At 44.8% G+C, this 23822-nt stretch overlaps 1 protein-coding gene across 1 annotated transcript in view; it reads right to left on the minus strand.

Annotated features, from left to right (window-relative positions):
- The window catches only part of LOC106894883 (collagen and calcium-binding EGF domain-containing protein 1-like), a 182315-nt gene that overhangs the window by 98895 nt on the left and 59598 nt on the right, over nt 1–23822 (minus strand). The window contains exon 4 of the mRNA XM_014953874.1: nt 559–656. Coding sequence (XP_014809360.1) covers nt 559–656 — 98 coding nt within the window. The remainder of the gene's footprint in view (nt 1–558; nt 657–23822) is intronic.

Genomic DNA, 23822 nt, shown 5'->3' on the forward strand with positions numbered 1-23822 from the left:
CGACCCGCCGCTCCTCCCGCCCCGGCGGAGGGGCCGCCTCCCGCCGCCGCCAGATGTGCCCGCGGGGAGGGGCCCTCCCGCCGCCCGGCCCCAGATGTGCCGGCAGATGCGGCCCCCGGCGGCGGGGCGGGGCGAGGCGGGGCGGCGGGGGGATGTGGCGGGGGTCGCGGCAGATGTTCGGCGAGGGTGAGGGGACCATCAGTCTGACCCTCCTGGTCCCCCCTCCGCGCTCAAGGGGACAGGTCCGGGGTGCACACCCCCAGGGTGAGCGGGGCAGAAAGTGAGGGAGAGGTCCGGAGCCGTGGGGTGATGGGCAGCTCTGGGTGCACCATCGCTGATGCTTTCCAGATTCGGTTTTATCTTCCATCTCTTTCCCAAAGGAACAGAGCAGTTCAAAGCATCTCAGCTGAGAGGGTTGTTTATCCTGGTGTGGGGCTGCCACTTCCCCGCCATTCATTAAAAAAAAAGGAGATTAACAACAACAGACTGTGATAAAGCAGTGCATCGGGCCTGGCCCGCTGTACCGTATCCTGTTTTCACAGTTTAACTGCCCGGGACCAGGGGAGCAAACCCACAAAACGACCCGTTGCCTTCGCAAAGCGTTTGGCCGACACGTTGGCTTTGATCACCACAGAACTGCCTACAGGTATGAGAGGCTGCAGGGAAACGAGGATCTGCAAATCAGCCTTACTAGCACTTTCACCTGTAGTATATACATGACCTCATTTTACAGCCGGAAAAGTCAGAGATAACAAGTAACAAAACTATACCTCCTCTACTAAACCAGCACAGAAGTAATAAAGACGTGTAAGAGGACCCGAGCAACCCCTTCTCCTACTTTCTGCTTTGCCCCAGACAACATGGCTCAAGAAGAGAAGACTGAGGGGAGATCTTATTAATGCTTATAAGTATCTAAAGGGTGGGTTGAAGGATGATGCAGCCGGACTCTTTTCAGTGGTTTCCAGCGATAGGACAAGAGGCAACGGGCTCCAGCTGGAACATAGGAAGTTCCACTCAAATATGAGGAAGAACTTCTTTACGGTGAGGGTGATGGAGCCCTGGAACAGGCTGCCCAGGGAGGTCATGGAGTCCCCTTCTTTGGAGATTTTCAAGACCCTCCTGGATGCAGTCCTGAGTAATGTGATCTAGGCGTTCCTGCTTTAGCAGGGGAGTTGGACTAGATGATCTCTATGGTCCCTTCCAACCCTGTCAAATCTGTGAACATCTGAATAGGTCACTTCACTGCTCCGTGTCCCAGTTAGTTTCCCCTGTCTGTAACAAGAAGACCCTAGCAGTAAAATAAATAAATAATTAAATAAGTGATGCAGATCCCCACATAAGAATCAGCTACGATTCAGCTGTTAAGCCCTTCAGTATGTTGTCCGCTACCCAGAAGAAGGCTTATGATGGATGGACTCTTGCTTGGGAAACTGGGGGCTTGTCAGAAGATTTCCCTCTCTTGCGCAGCATCCGCTGTCACCATGTTTCTGCTGCACGTGCTGTGAACGGCCAACACCAAGGTTCTTCTCTGCTCGAGGTGCCGCTGCACCTTCATTTTCCCTGTTCCTGTGCTCAGTTAAGCAGTGGAGTTCTGCATGGCAGATTTTTTGGTCGTTTTTTTATTTTATTTGGCTTTTCCTTTTGCTGTTGAGAGGATGTTTTAGATGTTTATTCTCTGTAATTACTTCTTCTCCTTTATACAAATAATGAGTAAGCAAAGACAGGGCTCGCTGCCTTGAAGCCAGTGAAAACTGTGAGTGTTTCTCTCAGGGCTAAGACCTCATCTCTCCCACACAAAACAGCTCCTGATTTGGGGATAAGAGGAACAAAAGCAGGACCTGGGTGCTTGGACCCAGGCGCTCAGGAGACACCTGTCTCCACATCGTGTTCTTCACCCCCCTGCCCCAAGTGGAGAGTATCCAGTGACAAGGTCTGAAACGCAGAGAGGTTTGCACTGCTGTAACCCCTGCGACATCGGTCTATAGATAACAAAGGATTTAATTTACCACACTCCAGAAGTGGTCACAGTCCCTCCAAAAAGCTTGGTTTTTTAAAGAAATTTAATCGTACCCGAGCTCAAAGCAGGAATCGTTTGGATGATTTCCAAGCCAGACCCAAGTGTCATGACTTCAGAAGGACTCTGATTTTCAAAGGATCCCTACAGAGGCCTGGCATAAGTTAGCTCCCCAAAAGTCTTTGTTTCCCAGAACTTTTGCCATTTACTGTAGATCTGATTCACTACCTGAATTGCTTAACTCAGCTCTCTGCCTTCTCTTTAATGCCTGCCACCCACATAGCACTGCATCAACACACTGTACTATCTTTTTAATTAAAAATACTATAGCAGCTTATGTATGTTTTCATTTAATGCATGCAAACAGCCTTGTTAATTTAAACAAGGTAACCTGCAGGTGAAGCTAATCCTGTAGTCAACTCTTTGTCAAAGCAGGCCCCAAAGTTTTAGGTATGAAAGAAATTAAGTGTCATCAATAGTAGGTAGAAAAGAGAGGTAAAACAGCGCCATGCAACAACATCCACAATTTGCAGTTGGTGACCCTATTACCGCTGAATACATTAAAGTTGAGGGTTTCATCATTTTGCTTCATCAGCTCTGTCTCAGTTTTAATGACCGTGTGGCCAGGGCCACCCTGAGAACACGGCTTGCTTCCTGGAAAGTGTTGAAGGGTGGCAGTGGTTAAGGAAACACTGAAATGTTCCTGTTGCCTCAGGGAAGGAATGATCTGGGACTGTTTTCACATTTAGTAAATAAGCAGAATGTGATTTCTCGTGCGAGGGATGCTTTTGCTTGTGCAGGGTCATGTTAGTTTTGACTTGCCCAACTCAAGCACGTATGAAGTTGATTAAGCTGCACACTAAATTTTGGAATGCTCTCAAAGAAAAGAACGAGGAATTCAATGTAGTAAAGTGCTTATCAGAAGTTTTATTTATACTGTTTATGTAGGAAGATGCATTGTTTCCTGCAGTTCATTCATAATGATGTAGATTAATAATATAAATTCAAGTTTCTCTTCTGGATTTTGCTAGCAACTGGAATAGCTCAGAAGCAAACTTTGATAACTGCCTCCAAAGAGTCTCTTTCAGAAGCCCATTTCCATAGTGGAAAGGCACAGCCTCTGCACACTACAGAACAGAAGGACAAGGGTGTAGAGAAAAAAAATTAGAAACACACTGGGGTCATTTGCATTCATGAAAAGCTCACAAGGTCTTGAGCAGTTATTGTATTATCCTACTACTCATAGACCTCCATCAGAGCTGTTGCACTAGGCTCAGTATAAATGCACAGAGAGCTGTGAAAGTTTAATAGTGATCCTGAACATAGAAGATTATTTTTCCCTACTTCTCACCCCGACCCTTTAAAAAAAACTATGAACATCATGTTGAGGAGGCGGGTTGAGGGTTTTTTGTTTCTTTAAGATGTCTCACTGGAACTTTCAGAGGTATGCACTGTGATTTTTCTTAATCCATTTACAACCAACTTTTTCATCAGTGCATTTTCCATCTGCTTCAATTAAAGAACACGTAACCAGTTATTGTAAATAGTCTTAATCCCACTACAGCATTGTGTTTGCATCAAGTGCCTTGGTGGCAACTCCACCAGATCTCCAGCTGTTGGTATTGATATGTTTGGGAAGATCAGAGCAGGACGGAAGGTGTAAACAAAGAGAAAACAGAAGTGTTTTAGAACATCTTGGGCCTAGGATACTTTTTGGATTTGAAAGGCCTTGTGTTGGTCATTTGTGAACTCTTCCAGATGAATGCCCAGACAGAACCTGTCCAGATACAAAAAGTATGCTCTGCATGATTAGACCTAGTTACCTAGAAAGATGTGGAGTTCCTTCCTAACTTTTCTGTGATTAACAGAGTTGCCTGATATTTAAAAGGCTGAGTGTAGCAAGAAATAAATGGGCAGAGCAAAGGGAAAGAGTGAAAGAAAAAGCTGTGAGAGATGATCCATGGGTCCAGAGGAAGCAGATCTGGGACAGTAAGGAAGTGAGAGAAAGAGTAGGAAAAAAAACCAGAAGCAGCAGAGAAAAATCAGGGAAGAGAAAGGAACTGAAGAAATGTCAGGGAATATTGTAGCAGGGGCTGAGGTCTGCCTGGGTCTAAACAGGTATTACAGCCTGAAAGAGGAGGGTGGAGCAGCCAGGAGGGCATGTGTCAGAGCAGGAAAGAGCTAGGAAGGGACTCTGAGAAGACAGTGGTATGGTCACAGCAGCACGCAGGTAAGTTTGGGTGGCAAAGAGCAAAGGACGAGGAGAAGAAGGCCTAAAAGAGTGGGGGTAGGTGGTTGTGCCTCTTGCCTCTGTTTTGGTCATCCTGTGTCATGTCTTGAAAGGATAAGAAACTGTGAAAATGAAAATATTTTTTTTATTTTTCCTAGTAGGTACAAGGTGTTACCTTACATCTGGAGCCCAACATATGAAATATGCCACAAAAATGTGCACTACATGAAAATATTGTGACGGGGGAAGATTCTTCTCATTACAAACACTATTATGGCATTTAATCCATCTAGGAGACAAAAAGTCTCTGCTCTCTGTCAGAGGCATTTTTAGTAAAATATGTTAATGCAGGACCAAGACACTAGAAATGGGATGCAACTGTTTTTAAACTAACCATGGAAAAAGGCACCTCAGAAAACATGCAGTGGTGACCATCAGGGGTTGCCTCCAGAGAGCATCACGGTTACAGAGAGGAATTGCCCCAGACTGCTTCCTCCATTTCACAGATAATTACAGGGCTCATCTTAGATTAGTAGCAAAAATAAACAACTTTGAAAAATATCAGCTAAAACAATAGCATTGCTGACCAAGCAGAAAATAGGTAAATGATAGCTCTAATCCACCAAAAGCAAATCCTGACCGATACATGGGACATGGCATGACACTAACCAGAGCTGACTTATTTTCTCAAGGGTTAGGTTTGAATTCCATTTTGTTATAAGAGATTAGAGCTGAAGAATGTGAAATCTTCCATGGCATCCCTGCTATCAAACACCATCGGCCTCTGAGGTGCGTATGTGCTTCTTGTCAGTCCGGGCTCCTCTGACAAGGCTTGGGCCATCACTTTAAGTGCACAGAGAGCACGATAAACAGATCCCTTCTACCCAGTCTTTGTAATAGTTAGAACAAAGTCTCTGTGCTTCTGAGGTTTATGAGGTTTCCCACCTAAAATGACATGATCATCCCATGGCAATGCCAGGCTGGAGAAGCCCTGGGTGATGGGGAAGACTTTGGAAGGTCACTGATGGGAAAATCAGTTTTTAACCACAACAGACACAAATACCTGCTCAGTTCCCGCATGCACATACAAGAAATAGAATAAGTGGGGAACTAGGTCTGATGGTACAAATTGAAGTACAATTTGAGTACTCATTCTTTTGTTTGCAAATACACATCCTGGTGGCAGCACAGAGGAAGATGGCCCTGGGAAGCATTCCTCTTTTTTTTCCAAACAAATTAGGTGGTCCTTTGCTTAAAAAAACTGTGGACGCCCTGTTTTAGCATGCAAGTTGTGACAAAGGAAGTGCAACATTCAAGATTGTTGCGTGTGCTTGCCAGCAAAACAGCTCATAAATGGCCACATGCTAACAGCCCCCCCATCCTCATTTTGGATCACAATGGATCCCCAGCAATGTGAGGGGGGGTTGTCTTTGAAAACTGCACGTTGAAAAGTGCAGAGAGTGGACATAAAGGCTTGAGCAAGAGGACACCTCAGTGAAAGATCGGAGTTAACTGAAAATGTACAACTAAAGGGTGTTGCTGTTTTGTTTGTTTGTTTGTTTTCAATCACATGTGGTTAATCAACAAGCCTCTATTTTGGAATATGGAATACTGCATATAGAAGAACAGAGATGTGTCAGTTTCAGTCAATGGTTTGCAAATGCTAGGAAAGATGTTCCAGTAAGGCATCAAGCCACATATGTAGAAGACATCAGCAAAGGATGTGTGATGCAACCGTCCAAAAATGTGTGTTTCAACATGCTCAGACACATGCACACATGTAATTTCCATGCATACAAGCAAGTAAAACAGTGGAGAAAATGGTTCCGATTACTTCCTTGGCCTCAAACCACTTGCATGACCTTGGGTAAATGACGTAGGACCAGACCTTCCACAGTCTAAATAACTCTAAGCGTGTGGGTCCTAATCTCTGAACCTCAGAACGCCATCTACAACATGATCTAGTCTTTTCTTTCCCACCTTTGGACAGGTTTGCTCATGTAAAGTCTAAGTTATTTATTTAAGAGGCAAAATTTGGCCCTGTTGACAATATTAAAATAAATAATATACATCTTTAAAACTGCAAAATATACCTGTTATGTATGGAAATCGATATTTCACACCATAGAATACATATTTTCCTACTTGTTTCTGATGCAGATTTCTTTGAGGAGCACTGCGCAATGCAGTGCTAATCTCATGGTGTTCTTCCAGAGCTGCTAAACCAAAATTTCACCATTATGGACCCATCCACAACCAGCGGCAGTAAGCTCAGGTATCTGCCATGGTCTGTTCCTCGCACGTGGAGCCTCCTGCCGCCTGTGATCCCACCTGCAGAGCTGGCAAAATTTAACTGGCTGTGCAGCCGGCTGGCAGCCACAGCTTGTTGTGGAAAAAGCTGCTTTTCCATGGCCTGCCTTGGCGTCGCTGGGAAGTGCTGCCGGCATCCAGAGCGATGCAGGGATGCTGAGGAAGGTCTGTGACACAGGGGGAAGGAAAGCAGCCATCCCGCTGCTCTGCTCACAGCAATCCTTGCAGCCCATGCCAAAGTAAAGGCATCCTGGAGACCCCGCACGTGCCCCTGCTGTGGCATCTCCCCCCAGCTGTGTTTTCTTTGGCTCGGGATCCTGCAGAGCCGTGGGCACTTCCCGGTGACAGATGCATCAACACAGATGTGACTGGATGGAAGTCCCAAAGCTTTTAAGCCCTCTCAGAGATTGCAAAGTCGTTCTTCATATAGTTATGGAGCCCGTCTTCATACAGTTACGGGCCAAGCTGGGTGCAGGGAGGCTTGAGAGATGTGTGGGTATGCCACAGACTTTGAAATCTACCTCTCTTGGGGTGCTAACTGCACCTGCCCTCCTTGGAAAAGCCAGGACACGCACACATGCATGCACACCCCTCCAACCCTTACCTATAAATTTGCTCACGAAGGAATGCTTTAACTTGCATGTAATTCATAAGTGAGCTAGTGGAGTTTACCCAAACATAAAAGCCTTCTACTCACAGACCAAGGCAGGTTATTTAAACTGAAAATCAACCTGACATGACAGTGGAAGCAGCAGCTTTGGACTGATGGTGCAGTTCTCCCTGCCATGGAAATAACAGTATGTTTCATGCTTTTCATCTCCTGCACACTGCTTTTGTCACCTTATTAGTACTGATACATTTTTTTCCCCCCTCTGATTTCCTTCTAAATGAGGCAGCTTTCACTGGAGTTTCACTCTGCCCTTTGGTGCAACACATGTAACCCATCACAGAAATGGGCTCAATTCGGACCAGACACTCATTTCATTGAAGTTAATCTGGCAAAACACAAGTGAAAAAAAAAAAGAAGAATACGACCTTCACTCCACAGCTTGTGACAGCTTGCTCACTGCTTATTTATTCTGCACTCCTTGCAAAAACACTCCACACATTCAATCACATCTCAAAGAAAGGGGTCAAAAGGCAAGTGTTTTTAAACTGTCTCAGTTAAAGAGTCCCTTCCCATTAAAGCCATGCTGGTTGTGTCAGAGATAAAAGACTGTTTTCTATGAGGACTGACCACTCTTGACAAATCAACGATAAATCACTCAGAAATAGGCTCTGGCAGATTCATTGCAGGGAAATGAATCTCCAGGCACCCGCCATGTTCAGCAGTGAACGCTGTGCAATTCTGCTGATGTCTGGGTGAAAAACATAAGAAATTGAAATTTTTAGTGCCTATTTCAAGAGCAACAGTTCTGCTTCTGGCCCAATCTCTATGGTATATGGCCAAAGACAAAGAAGTTTAAGGCAATGGCATGGGACAGTTGTAGGGAAGAAAATTAGTGACAGGAAAAAAAAAAAATCTATGCTTTGGAGCTTTCAAAATGCTGACCTTCATCATCCACTTCAAAGTTTGTCAAGCACAGGCAGGAAGCAAACGGAGTAAGTTGCGAAAGACAATTTTCCTGCCAGAAAAGGGGAAAATCCACATTCAGATGTACACTTACTGAAGTGTTAATTGTTAGGATAAATACAGAATTTTGCACTGAGAAGGGCCTCTCTCTCCAAAATAAGCAATTTATATCTGGCCTGACTTCAGGCTAAAAGTGTCCTAATCCTTGTCTATCACTGCAAGACCGATTGGCCTCAGCAAAAAGTTATGGGTGTTTTTCACCAATGAATCTAAGACACATTCCTTTTCACATTTACCCCTTTGCAGGTCCTTTAATATTACAAGCAGTGAGGGCTTGATATCCTCCATGCCTTGCATCTTGCTAGAAGATCTTTCAAAATTCATCACACTAATCCTTATGCACTCCCAAGCACCCAGGCACCAATGCTTGGTGAAGCCTTCTGGCTTCTGCTCCTCTTGTCATCTGAACCAATCACATCACTTTATAGCAAGGGTTAGATTAAATCGAGGAGAAGGGCATTTCTGGAGTCAAACCCCACAGTTCTGCTCCCGCTCTGCATCCACATATCTACATTGCTATCCAAAGATGCGATAGCAACTCGGAACAGTGTCTCTGCTAACTTTAAACACAGCGAATTCATGGCCTCCTCTCTGACTTTCACTGCCCTTAGCTTCAATACCTTCTGCGGGCATTTGTGCAGGACACAACTGCGAACACAGGCTGCAAACAGACACCCTTCTTCCCCCTGCAGGTCTGCAGACAGGGAGGCCATGCTGAGCAGCCCTGTTGGTACCAGTGCTGCCCTCACAGATCACTACGAGTGTCCAGTGGTGATGCTCACAGCTTGGGTGGCCACTTTAAGATGAATGCAAATAGTTCAGCTGAGGGGCTCACCAGCAACAGTGAATGCACGGGGTCTCGGTCCTGTATGGCCCCAGGAATGGAGAGGTCTGGACTCAGGTACCTGCTCCCTCCCAGCCAGCGGGTGGGTCACTTGGGTGCAGACCCCCAAAGCCACAGGGGCTCTGCATCGCCAGCAAAGACAGTGGGCATTAGACATGCCTGCTAGTACAGGTTGGGGGCTGACCTGCTGGAGAGCAGCTCTGAGGAAAAAGACCTGGAAGTCCTGGTGGACAACAGGATGACCATGAGCCAGCAATGTGCCCTTGTGGCCAAGAAGGCCAATGGCATCCTGGGGTGCATCAGGAAGAGTGTGACCAGCACATCGAGGGAGGTCATCCTGCCCCTCTACTCTGCCCTGGTGAGGCCCCATCTGGAGCACTGTGTCCAGTTCTGGGCTTCCCAGTTCAAGAAGGACAGGGAACTGCTGGAGAGGGTACAGCAAAGGGCCACAACGATGATTAAGGCCTGGAGCATCTCTGTTACGAGGAGAGGCTGAAGGACTTGGGTCTTTTTAGTCTTGAGAAGAGAAGACTGAGGGGGGATCTAATCAATGCATACAAATACTTAAAGGTAGGGTACCAGGAGGATGGGGCCAGTCTTTTCTCAGTGGTGCCCAGTGACAGGACAAGAAGAAATGGGCACGAACTTGAGTATAAGTTCCACCTAAATGTGAGGAGGAACTTCTTTACCATGAGAGTGGTAGAGCACTGGAACAAGCTGCCCAGGGAGGTGGTGGAGTCTTGTTCTTTGGAGATATTTAAAACCCGCCTGGACAAGTTCCTGTGCAACCTGCTCTAGGAGGACCTGCTTTGGCAGGGGGGTTGGACTAGATGATCTCCAGAGGTCCCTTCCAACCCCATATGATTCTATGATTCTATGCCGAGATCTTCTAGGATCTAGGCCCCCCCCTATCAGATCCCACAGAGAACTGACAGTGCCTGGTGATTAAGGACGTACAGCTTCCAGGTGTCTTCAAGGCAATAAAGGATGAAGTGTCTGAGACCTCAGGACACTGTTGATAACAGGGATCCAAGTACTTGCAAAAGACAAAATAAGAAGTCAATCAGCTCTATTAAAGTGTTTAACAATGTTCAGTGTCTCCCGCAGAGCTCTGGAAGGATCAAAACACCAGACAATTAAGTTACTTTGTTCTTGTAATTCCAAATGGTCCTTTGCAGCCAGCAAACCATATTTCTCTGTTTTTGCTATGTATCAAGTAATAGATTTTCCAGGCCTATGTTTCAGCCAAAAAAACAAAAACAAGAAAAACAACCCCAAAACCACGTAGAGAAGACAAGTATCTGTTGAATGATATTTACTTTGATTTCTCAAATAGGTGAGGCTGATTTCAATACTCCAGAAAACAAGGTGGTTTTATATTATGACTCTGTACCTATTACTTACCAAAGTCAGTTCAACTTTTTCCCCGCTTAAAAAGAAATTGTCAGAAAAAAAGAGCAAACAAGGGAACAATTCTGACAGCAACTCATTTTTACTGAACAACAAGGGAAATTAGCAGTGCATACCTTGGCACTCAGCTGAACCAAGCTGCCTTTCCTTACGGATTCTTCCTTCAAGCAGCGCGTCCAAGTATTTCCTTGGAATACGTTCGTGGTGTGTGCAGGAGCTATTTATAATCCACAACACTTATTTTTGGATTAAATACATCTAGGTGGCTAGTTGCCATGAGAGCAAAGGGGGTTTCGATGAATTACAGGCATGTGTATGAGATATTACACTTGGGACCAGGCATATCCAAGCCAAGTGTCCCGTACGAGCAAACAGGCTGTCAGACGTGGTGTGAGCAGGCACAGCACGGAAACCAGCCGAGCGATGCATCAGCGTGGCCACGCTGCTCTGGCATCCTCTGCCTGTTTTGGTGAGGGATCCCTCCAGATCCTCTTCCAGGGCTCAGGCCGGCACTAAAGAGCAGCCAAGGAGCAGCTCAGAGGCCTCCTCTGTTTATTCAGTACCTGCCCTGATTTTAGACAGCGTGTCCGTTGGCAGAAGTCAGCCCCATCGCCAGCCAACTGCCTCCTGCAGAGGAGAAGAAATGTTTGAGGAGCGTCCAAGGAGGAATGACACCTTTTGTCAGCCACTGAAGTCTCCCAACTTCTCTTAGATGTGTGGTTTGTACGAGACAACCCTGGCCTCTCAGCTATTGGTTCCCAGGCTTGCTGCCTTCTCCTCCAAGCCTTTTTCCTCTCTGTCCTTCCGCCCACCCATGCGTCTCAGACTTCCCACCCTGCTGCCTGGGTTGGTATCAGGGCCTCCTTGCCCACTGCACCACTGGCTTGGAACCAGGGTGACAATTGCCCAGTACAGCACCCTACTGGACTGATGGCATCAGCCGCTCCACAGTGGACACGATTAACGTGTAACTGTAAGAGTAGCTTCTCCTGTTAGCAATTCAGCCTGAAGAGAAGAGAAGGCATTCGTTAGCTAATGGTTAGAGGGGCCAGCTCTGCCACTCGTGCTGCTCCATAAGGAAGGGTGGGTAATCATTAACAGTGCAGCAAACTGGTAAACGAGTTTTTACATGCTTACTCTTCAGTTGCTCCTGATTCACTGAAGCCTTTACCCATCTCAGTAAAATAATATGGACATTCAGGATGCACCGTGCAACCCTAGCTTGTGCTGACAAAGCCCGAGGTATATCTAAGATCCAGATGCTGCCAGAGCTCCAGTTAGCCCTTCACAACTGAAATACAGAGTGACAAGTATGCCTTTCCTGACATGAAATCCTTTTGCTTCCAAAACGTGCACCGTGGTGATGAATTATATATATATTGCTATCTATCCTCCTGGCCCTGCTATAATCACTGCTCTGTATGTCCCGGGTTGTCCCAACCCAGTTTTCATGAGTAATGTGTTGCTTTCTGTTCTACAGACAGTTATATGAGTAGCTGGGGAGATGTGGTCTTCATGGCACCATTGCTCGGATCTTGTGGCCCCACTTCAGGTCACGTTTACCTATAATGGAGAGATTCTTTGAACGTTTCCAGCAAGAAGTGCCATGGGAGGTATGCTACTAACAAGGTGACAAATGCCAGGGCTGGTTTCTGCTGTTACGGAAATCAATGACAAAGTTCCTACACAGACTTGTACCAAAGGAGAATCAAGTTGACTTTTAACTGGATGCATGCCACAGACTGTCAAACCTGAGATTTATTTTAAATGGCCATGAGAGCGTGTTGGGAACAGCTACAGCTGCCTGTTATTCTAACAAGAGCCCATAATTCGAAAGATTTTTTTTCTACTGGTTTGTAATTCCCAGGAAAAGACCATGTTAAAAGAGGTCACAGACCTTCATGTCTTCAGCTGTTCTTACCTTGCTTGTGACCGGTACACACACATTCCTCTCCTGTTTCAGTCCTTGTCTTTTCCAAACAATCTGCAGCCATTGGAGAAAATGAAAACTAAATCTGCATAACATAAGAGCCATGCTGATGAAGTCCCACCACAACTATTTGGAGACAGGTAGACGTGTGTGGACAGCAAAGCCAGCTTGTCAGTCTGAGCGAGCAGTGTCACGATAAGGCAAACAGAAAAATACAGACCAAACCAGAAAACCTTGGCACTGTGAAGCAGAGACAAAATGTCTTCTAACACAGTTTAAGCAATGCAGTGTTGAAGGCTGAATGGAAATGTCCCAGTCAGAGCCCAAACTCATTCATATCCACGCACACAGACTGCACACATTTGGACCACAATCTAGATGGTTGTGTGGATGTCTCATCATATCTCATACAAAATAGCGATCATTAGTGCAGCAAGATAGACATAATTCTTAAGTATGAATAAACTAGACCTTGTTCAATATCACTTTTCTCCCTCAGTATTTCTGTGTTAAAAGAAAACAAGGTCAAAATATGGCAAAAAGAGACATAAGCAGGAAATGTCCAATAGCAATTTTACTCATGCAAGAAAGACAACTCTATGAAGATGTCAAAGTTAAACAAACGTGATTTCTTTGGGCATATCCTTCCAGCACCCTGCCCACTCCATGTATGAAAATCTCTATGGCAAAGTCATTGCTTCTTTTACACCTTCACCCATGAGCTGGGGGTTGCCAATAAGCTGCTGGAGGCATCTGCCCTTACATGAAGGTGGAGCTCCAAGGGAAGTGAGCACCTGCTCGTGCCTGTAAGGGATGCTGCTTCACAGCCTCATGGCAAAGAAACCACCAGATGGGAAAACTTCTCCTCCACAGCATCTCCTCCTCTGCTTTAAAGTTGTTGCTTGTGCCTGGGAAGCAAAAATGGGAATGATCTCCTTCCCCAACAATGCAGTCCAAACCAGTGCATCCCAGCAGGCCAGCTTTCCACCCAGGCCCCTTTTCACTCCCTCCCCCACCATCACGAACCACTGTGATTCTCAGGCTGCAGTGGTGGGAAGAAGAGCTCTGCTTTCAGCAGCATTCACAGACCCTCAGCTTCAGGAAAAAGACCAAAACTGAACCCAAAGCTGTGCCAACTTTCTGACCCAGCTTGCTTTCTGGCTGTGAGCTGTGGCTGGCTCTGCCTCAGAAAGGCTCCGGTGACAAAGTCGCAAGGTCTTTCCCACTGTGCCTCTTTTATATTCAGAGGCATTCCAGGTTTTGCAGAAGTTCTCCTCATCTTTTCCTCACACTCATTCATTTTTATTGACCTGCACCATTAGCACACCACTCTGAAGGGCCAGCTGCCAGAAACAAACAGCTGAGGAGAAGGTAATGACTTAATTTCACCACACATGGATTTGTACAGCACTGAAACAGCATTCCCATATGTCAATAAAATGGAAAGGGAGGGGACAGGAAGGAGAGATGAAGAGCTAAAGCTAGCTACAAATGAGCTGCTAAACCGTGAAAAGGGCAGGGCTTACTACCTGACACTAAATTTTTTATTTGAGATGAAGACTTCAAGAATAACTCCTGCTGCCCTTATCTCTGCAATAGAAACAGAAAAGCCATTTCTCCCACCTTTCCCTGTTATCTTCCATACTGGAAAATTCCCCTTGCATAAAACTTTGCTCTTCCTTCTGTAGTAGCATACTGTCTTACTAACTGCTGCTATGCTGTACAAGCCTTTTTGGGTAGACTTTAAAAAACTAATTACTAAAACAGTTGCCACATCTGAACAGCAGCACTGTGCTTGCTAGAGTCAGCTCAGAGGAAGACCAACCTAAAAGCGATTTAAGATCCTGTTTTAAAGTTCAGCTTAGGCCAAATGCATTAAGCCCTAACTGATAACTTCCTTTACAAACAATCAGTTTAAATGACTTCCTTTGACCTCCTGTTGGCAACTGACATTTCATTGGAAATGATCAAAGTTACATGAGATTTAACAGAACTTTGTCCCTTGCGGAATTTTGGCATCCGAGTGAAAAATTGAATTTCCCAGTAGTGCGTGCACCATCTGACACTGGGATAGAGAGCTCATTCGGGTGTAGGAGGATAAATCACTCTTATAACAACACTGAGACCGTTGGCTATGCAGGTCTGAAACCAAAGTGACCTTGGGTGCAAATCAATTAGGACCAAGGGTGATGCTAGACCAAGATTACTCAACCACAAGCTTGAAGAAGCTGGGAAGGAAAAAAAAGTTCTGTGCAGCGTGCCAGAAGCCTCTTGTCCTAGGGTTCAGCCTAGGGTTCAGGCAAGCAGGCTGGTAGGAAGAGATGACACCTGAACAATCACTGCTCACTCTTAACTGGAAACCTTGCACAGACTGAGAAACTCCAGTCTGCGCTTCTTGTTCACAGTTCTGTTGCTGCAGAGAAGATAAACTTCCCTTTTGAAGCATAACCCTTTCACATGTGCCTTCCTTAGGCCCAGGGCAGAGAACAGTTTTCTTTACTATATATATAACTTCCTTGTACATATTTCCAAAGTGACTTTTCTACTGCCAGCAATTACTTCTTTCAAGGCTGCTCAGGATTTCATTTCCCCAGAGGAACAAGTCCGTAGCGCTGATCAATCAGGCAGCCATTGCATTAACTAGGGATGCACTCTATTGGACACTGACAGAATGGTCTTCGTATGCTTATGAGAGTTTTAGTCATTTAAATCGACTCATTTGCACTCGCAGAGGTGATTGTTATGTGTAGGTAACTTTAGCACAATGCTGTGGGTTTTGTTTTTTTTTTTAAATGTTTGAATAAATGTATTAACTGTTTATGTCAGAGAATTTGAGTGTGTATTTAACCCTTCAAATCTTAAGGGAATTAAGAAATTTAATCTCATAGCTAGAACTTTTACCCAGTTGGGGCACTTGAAACATGGCTATTTCTGTAACTATTGCATTTTTACTCAGTCATACCCTTCCCATTCCCACCGTCCCTTCAGTTAAGCTTGAGATGTGAACCATAATATGGTACATATGGTACATAGATGAGGTACACACTGCTTTTTAAGAACATCTTCGATTTTTGCACTCTGGATATCAGAAATGCACACGAGACTGCTGCTAAGAAAAAGCAGCAAGAAGGAGAAGTCAACATCCCCCATTCCTCCTGGGGTCATCGAGGGGAATACAAGGGGATGAATAAAGTCTTTGCAACACTGCTCGGACAGTTGCAATGTGCCGTTCACTTAGTACTGCACAGGGCTGTTGACTGATGCTCCAAGGGGTGGTTTAACAAATGGTAATCAGTTTCAATTGATTAAGGAACAATTCTAAAGGTGAGGCCATTCCTTGCAGGGTGCAGAGTTGGAGAGAAGACGCTCTGGAGCACCACTTCAGCCACAGGGCTGCCTCTATGCCCAGAGCTCCCTTTGTGCCCAGCCAACTGCATACACAAGGGTCTCTCTGTCCCTTGGGTGCTCCTGGGGTGGTGCAGCACCAGCAAAGCAGCATCGAGAGCACGGTCAGGCACACTGGGAGATTGGGGGAACCCAAACACAGGTCCAGTGAGAGAAGCAGGGTGTGCATGTGTGCTCAGGGAAGCTCCACAGAGCAGTGGACAGAGGAACAGAGTCATAACTGGGGCTGGGGAGGCATGGGAAGGCACTTTCACACTGTTAATTATTTGCCATTTTCCCCCTATTTGATTACAGAAGCAACAATCCTGCTATTGTACAAGGCATGGCAGAAGTGTAGTCCCCTCTCTGAGGGATTTCCCATGCATGGCCCCAGTGGGCTCCCACGCACCGGCTGTTTTGCTGCAGCTTGTGGCCATTGAGGCTCAGGCTCTAAAGTGGCCTAGTCATCTGGCAGCAAAACCAAACCTGCTTGCCCAGCAGAAATATTCAAAGTCTTACTGGGAGGTGGTGTTGTTTCTGTGCTTAATAGAAATTATGGCAAAATGCATCAGAAAGGCTGTTTTGGAGGGGGTTTCGCAGCGGAGGAGGCAAGAGATGATCACAACAAACTCCTCTTTTTCAGAGCGCCACAGGCTGCACTCATCTACTGCTTTTTGCCACGAAGAGAGGTCAAGCCACAGTCACAGTCAAGCCACAGTCCCTAAAACTGGAATTTGAAAATGTTGTTGAACTTTTCTTTTAAGGAGCTGCATAAGTTTAATGACACAGGATGAAGAATTCAAGTTGCATGTCAGTAAAGCACAAATGTGTCCCTGTGCTTGCTTATGGACTCCCATAGCAGACCAGAGCAGCATTGTGAAAGACTGATGCACCTCAAACTGTCAAAAAGGAGCTAGGTCTGCACACGTTCTCTTCAGCAACACAATTTTAACACGCTTTTCCATCTTGTAACTGAAAACCGTTTCATTTTTCTTTCTGAATCTAGTGTGAGCCAAGGTAACTCTTGTTTCCTCTATTGTTAGCAAAGCCATTAGATGGCAGTACATCCTAAATTATTCTTAGCAATATCAAAGCATTCTGGTGCTGCTACAAATAAATAAATGTCATCATGTGTAGACAGTGTAATTACGAACATCATAAATGTTTGTAATCAAAACATAATTTCGATTTATGTAGGTAACTCAGAATGTGAACGAAAAACTTAAATATAAAACACAGAAAGAAAGGAAAGAGAGAAAACTATTCCATCAGAACAGCAGGTTTGCTCTGCTATGATAGGAACCAAGTGTCCTTCACTCTCCAACTGGAATGTACAAAAGATACAAGCTAAAAAAGAAAAAAAAAAACAAAAAAAAAAACCAGTCAAGCCAAGCAAATCTAAAATAGCCCAGTTGTCAGAGTTATTTATTAGTATTGCCACAGAGTTTCTGAACAGCAGTTACAGAGTAGAGTACCTATTGCATGAAGGGTTTTACAAGCACAGGATGAGGAGTGAAACAAGCAGGAGCAGATCCTGCCCCCGTGGCCAGAGCCGGATCCAGGCTCTGTGCAGATGGCAGGGCTGCACCACTCCCATGGGAACTGGCAACATCACCGCACCCAAAACGTCTGTCTTTTGGGCATATTTCATCACCAGCTACTTTAATGTAAATTACACCAATGTTTACTGCATTGCAGAGAGAAAATGTTTGACCAGCAGATTTATACCACAGAGGGCTGTGCTATCATAATTCTGTGGGGCGTCATCACAGGTTAGGCACTCTGCCATCTTAACCTACCCTTGCAAAACATACTGGGGTTTCATAACATTTTATATCCATAAAGAGTTATAAGGAGTTAACTAATCATGGTAAAAATGGCCTCATCCTGCCAGGCTATGAAAAGGCACTGCTAAACATAGATTTGACAGGGTTCAGGGTGCTCAGCATCTGGAGAAAAGAAGTCCTTGGTCTGTTCCTCATGCCACTGATGCTGGGATTGATTACAGAACTAATAAGTGTAGGAGAGGGAAAGGAAAAGGGAGAGAAGATGATGTCTTTTGGAGGACAGAGAGGTCTTTCTGCTACTTTCCAGCAGGACAGACACAATTATTTCCTGACAACTGTAGTTCTAATTAATCTGAAACTAATCTTAAATTTAAGCTGAATTTTCCAAGTACTTCATATGTACAGATATGAAGAAGAAAAAAATTAAATATTTGAAGCATCAATATTGATAACACAAACCAGTGAAATTCACTGAACCAGAGAAAGAAAATTTGTCAGTGTGGGACTGGAACATCAGGTTTTGTAAGTTTCATCCTTGCTTTTATTAAAATTTTCTTTCTTTTCCAAGATCCCAGCTTTGAACTGGGCAGCTATTCACTTCTAAAACCTACTTAATAGAGTACCTATTGTTTATTAATGTCTCCTTTATTTTATTAATCTGAAAGTACACTGCAAAATCTCCTTTGTACCAACTGATACACAGGTATCTTATCCATTCGACCAGCTGCCAGTGACAAGACTTGACCTAAGCTCTTTACTGTCACTGTGTGGTGGCAAAGTTTCCAGTACAAGATGTCCCTTTCAGTCCTTCCCCATGTCCATGGAAGACATGCCCTGCTCTCACGTATGAAAACAACCAGTGTGAACATTGTGTGGATGTGCTAAGTCACAAGGTGACTTATTGCTGTTATTGCTTTAATTACTACAAGAACGTAGGGAGTCTTTGCACCTGAGACTACAGCAATGGAACTGTTAGCAGAACACTGGCAGACAGCGTGTCATGTATTAGTTTCTGTGTTATTGTAAGGGTATCTATTGTGTATCACATGGGAGGCACTTAATAATGTTCTCCATCGCTGTTGCTTCAGTAAGAGTTTGGGAAGCCCATCCACTCAGCATCATGCCATAACTCGTACGTTCACGCGTGTCAGCTGGGAGTTTATTGTTACCTCCTTTTTCTTCAACATTTCTTTGCTGCTTTTGAAAAAACAAATCTTTTTAAAGGCTCACTGAGAAGAAGTTGCATGACAAGCAGTCCAAGATGCAATATAAAGTCTCTGTCTTGCACTGACTTATAGGGGCAGATGCACTGAAAGCCAGATTTTATAGACACCATCCAAAGGAATTGCTTACACTTTGATCCTTTCATGCTTTGAACTGAGCACCGCTGTAAACTTAACCTCATTCATTAACCTTGGAAGGGCTGGAAACTCTCAGGGGTTCAGAGAGAAGACAGGGACCCAAGCAGAGACTGCAGCAGAGACCCAGGACAAGGTCTAGGAAGGAAACAGAATTTTAAAAAAATAGCAGCTTTTTAAGAGGGTGATGGCCGGGAGAAAGGGCTGATGAGAAGAAGTTTCTGAATCCTGTGAAACTTTTGAAATTCAATGCCATTTTGTGACATGGCTTTTGGGCTGTAGAGAGCAGAGAGCCCTCCTTTGAGCTCTCACAAGGGGGCTGCTGTGGCTAATGCCTTGCAGGAGAACAGACCTGACCACAAGAGGCCCCACAAGAGATTTCCTTTGAATCTTTGGTAAAGAAAGGTCCTGGGGAGGAACTGATGCCAGACCAGTGTTTGGGGTATAGTCCCACTTTTCCGGATGGGTGCCCAGTTGCTCATAACATCCCACCCAGCAGCTCCACACCAAGGACCATCTTGGGGGAGGATTAGCACCGAAGCAGGTTGGGGGGCATTGTTGGAGCAGGCAGCCTTACATTACACCTTCATCATGGCCAGGACTGTCACGGGTTGTGTGCCTTGCTCTTGCTGAATCATCAGGCTGACACCCTGCCTCATCGGCTGTCCCAGGGGTGTTGCACACCAGGCACACTCTGGTACCACACGGTACCAGGACAGCACATAGGAAATTCAGTAAAGCAACCACTGCCAGATCAGACTCATTTTTCAGTCTTAAGCCATCTCCAAACAAACAGCAATAACAGGAAGCTGGAGGGATTTACGTTTCCCATGACAGGGCACTGGTTCCCTCATCTCCTTCCAGCACCACATTTTACACGTGGGGCTGGCAGACCTGAACCCCTGCACCAAGCCCTGGGTGGCACAGCAGCAAGAGCAGGCATCTTCCCCATAATCTCCTGAAACACCTGATTCAGCTGAAATGTTACTGCCCAGAAGGCTGGGAGTCCAGTGCATAGAAACACACACACCTTTTCTTTTTCACCCAAACAGGAAAACATGTAGTTTCAAGACTGAAGCATAACCTGTCTGGGCAGTTTGCCACTCATCTGCCCCCAGACCATATAACCCTAAGTCAGGATTGTATACCATGTATTGATGATAACCTTACCCTGCAAATTCAGTCTCCTTCTAAGGCTACCACCAAGACCCACATTTGGGCTTGTGACAACAGTTGCTCCAAAAAGCCAAATGGCAAAACGGCTTGTGGGAGAAGTAATCAGTTTTCCTTCACTAGGGAACACAGCAGACAGATCTTGCCGGCCCCAAAACACCCTCCTTCATCTCCCCTACCTTCCAGGAACTGCACGTGTCCAGTGCAGTTCTGGGATGTCATTCCCACTTCCCAAGCCCGTGCACAAGATGCAGCCAATTGGCTCATTTTCAGAGCTGCTGACAGCAATCATGGAGCAGGAGGGACACCAGAGCCTGTGGTGTGAAAGCAGGGACATGTTTCATACACAGCTTTGTCCTGCAACTCCTCTCTGACCACTCAACTTGGTCTGGCTCTCTTTCAGAGGAGAGGCCATGCGGAGACCTGCCACAGAGCCTTGGGCCATGTGACAGCTTCAAAATGTTGGGACTTGGGCAGGAAGGCCAAGGGTTGCTGGAATTTGGCTTCTCCTCTGATCAAGCACTGCCAAGAATGCTTCTAAGGACTTTCTGATGGAAATCAAAGATGTTAATTCACACTCAGAAACTACCTGTGGAAATATGGCATAAAGGCCATCTTTTCCTGAAAGTAAATCCCCTGTCTAGTGAAGGTTTCTTCAGCGAAAACAGATACTAATGACATACAGGGAATGAAGCCAGGCTCAGATTTGAGACCAAATTTTTATTTTTTTTTTTTAAAGTAATAATAACAGTAATTCAAATATATGCACTCGTTCTGAAATTCTCAGATTTATCTTAGAAACCTGAGTTGTGTGTGTTATCTACATCTGGGCATTCAGGACAGAGTCACACCTTATGAGCAGTGTTGAAATGGATCCCTCTAATATAATACCAGGTGACTGCTTACAGCACTAACCAACAAGACAAAGTGCTGTTTTGGTTGCTAGCAAGCTTATTTTTAAGATTGCCTAATGCTTTCAAAACAAGATGAATCTCACAGACCCCCTTGCATTGAAGGCAACAGTGTTCTCCTATTCATTGCCAGGAAGTAGCTGAATAACACACACATAGAAACTATGTGCAAAAAAGCAAATACAGCATTAATAGCTATCGCCTTATTACTTGAGAATGGACAATAGGATACGCAGTCGCAATACCTTCCAATAATAACATAAAGCTGAGGTCAAACTTTTTGGATCTCAGCTATATTGGCATTTGTTCCTACAAGGAAGAAGGGAAAAAAAAAGTTAAGTGAGGTTCCCACAGACCTTAAGAAGCAGAAACATCTGTTGCTGCTATGAACAGCTCGGATGCTGAGTTCAGCAGGAGAAAGTCCAGCAGCTAGGCCAGGTCTGTGCTTACCACGACATGCCTCTGTGCTCAATGGGAAATGATCAGAGACAGTTTCAAGGGACATATCAACAATTCCAAACAGCCAAAACTAGCATAAACAAATAAGAATTAGTGCTCTCTTCCTTCTCCAGCCAGCAAGACTGGAAGATGTTACTGATGCCTTAATGTGCAGTCTCAAGCATCATTGTCAGAACTGTCCCCAGCTGCTGAGTTGCTCCACATTGTGCATTTGTTTCATTTTTTTAACAAACAGTTTTGAACTGAAACACTGAGCAGAAATTCCAAAGAAGTGACTCTTTTTCTCAGCAATACAATCTTCTGTGGGGCTGGGGGAAATGGCAAGTTCTCATGGGCTTGATTTTTCTGTTTAAGAAATGCATCCACATCTGAGTGATTCACTCATTTCCCAACAATTCTTCATCCTTTGGGTCCGTGATTTTTAGCTTATACAAAACCCATATCTTCTAACATAAGGTGACATACAAGTGTCAGATGCTGTTTTGCTGGCATACTCACGCAAACTGTGCTCAGTGAAACTCTTTCTATCAGAACCTCTTTTGTAAGCAGAACCTTTTGGCAAACCAGACATCATTCACAGGGACTGAGCTGCATGCTCTAAGCAACTGCTCTGCAAGTAGCTTGGGTAAATATCCACAAAGAAACTCCTGCTCCTACTTGGAAAGCATCAGACTGTATCAAGGCTGTAGCAACCATGAGTCCAGAAAGGAAATGCTGATGACTTGGCATTTTGTACTGCTTCATTTCTTAAATTTTGTATGTGGGAAGCATCACAGAAGTAGAGTCCTGTCAAAGGAAAGAAATTCTGTGTGCCAGATTTCCATATGAAAACAGATTCCCAGATACAGAACTGTATTTTGTTTCACATTCTTATATAAAAAACCCTTCCAATGCTGTACAGAGCTAAAAAGCAAAGGGAAATGAAGTCAAGACCTCTGGACTTAAAGGAGTGAATATTGGCCCTGCTTTCTCCTCACTTATGTGCTGGCATCAATCTGGAGTCACTCTTCTTATGGTTTAGTGATTTTTTTATTGCTTATTTCTTATTTACTTTTTTGTCAGAGTTTGGTTGATGTTTGGACTAGATGATCTTTAAGGTCCCTTCCAATCTAGATGATTCTATGACTATGATTCTATGATTCTTCCTCCTCGCGTACAGCAGCATAAGGAGACCCTAGCCCAAATTCCAGGAAGAACTGACTGAAGAGAGTGGAAGAGAGGGGTTTAGAGGTGCACAGTCTATGCAGCTCAGATTTATTCCCAAATTTAGTTATTGCTGTTATAAAAATATACTGGACAGACAGATTCTTTATTTCATTAACACATTGAAGAAATGGACTCAAAGATAGGAATATGCTGACCTGAAGTTTACATCCATACCAAAGTATTTATGAAGGCACGGGGTTAAACACCAACATGCCAAGAAATAGTGCTACCAGATATGCATGTTTGACGCATATTTGTTTTGACAGCAATGCCTTTATAAGAAACATCCTCTTTTTCTCCCTCTTTTTGCTAGTTTAAGGGTTCCTTATAAAAACGCCATCTCACACAGAGCACGACATGCAGTGCCTTGGTGGTACAGCATAGTACCAGTACAACGAAGGACGTCAGAGGTCAGAACCAAGGAGGAGGCAGTAGGTGAGGGCTGCTCAGGCACAGCTGCTGAAAAGCAAAGTTCATCAAAATTGCTTGGGGTTTCACTTTTAGGTCTTTTCCAGAAAGAAACTTTCATACTATATTGATTCCAAGGTAATTCAAAGGAAATATGTCCTATACCTTCCTGCAGGCCTGCCCTCTTGACAGCATCATCTCTTGCAGGACCCTCCATCTCCACCTGGCCCAAACCTGGAAAACAGAAGGTAGGTTCAGTTCTGCAGAACAACTGCAAGGGACACTCCAAGACAGCAACCCACCTACTCTCCTGTGCTCAGCACTGCTTGACAACTCTGCCTTTGCACAGCTTAGAAAGCAAGTAAAGACTTACAGACACTGCCAAGTGGTCCAGAGACACTTACGTTCACACAGTTCGGGCCTAGCCCTCTCTGAAGTAGATCCACATGTTTATTTTCATGGCAGTTTCTCTCCTTTGCAAAACATATGGTGTTTCCATTGCCCTAAAACAACTGGTTGGGGTAGTTTGAGGTGGGATGGGAAAGAGGGATAGAAAAGAGGGTCGCTTAAGCATCTGAATTATTTAAGGGCTGTGTGTGTGTGTCCCCAGCAGAGTTCTATTTATATTGTATGAAGTTGGGATTATATGTTGCATGCCTTCAGATTTGGCACAGGAGCCTTTTTCAAGACACTGGCAGAGCACTTGTGAACTACCTAGGATAGGGAGGAGACATAAGTATGGACTGGTTTGCTTGCTGGAATGGA

Source organism: Calidris pugnax, unplaced genomic scaffold, assembly GCF_001431845.1.
Source record: "Calidris pugnax isolate Ruff unplaced genomic scaffold, ASM143184v1 scaffold178, whole genome shotgun sequence".
Taxonomy (NCBI): domain Eukaryota; kingdom Metazoa; phylum Chordata; class Aves; order Charadriiformes; family Scolopacidae; genus Calidris; species Calidris pugnax.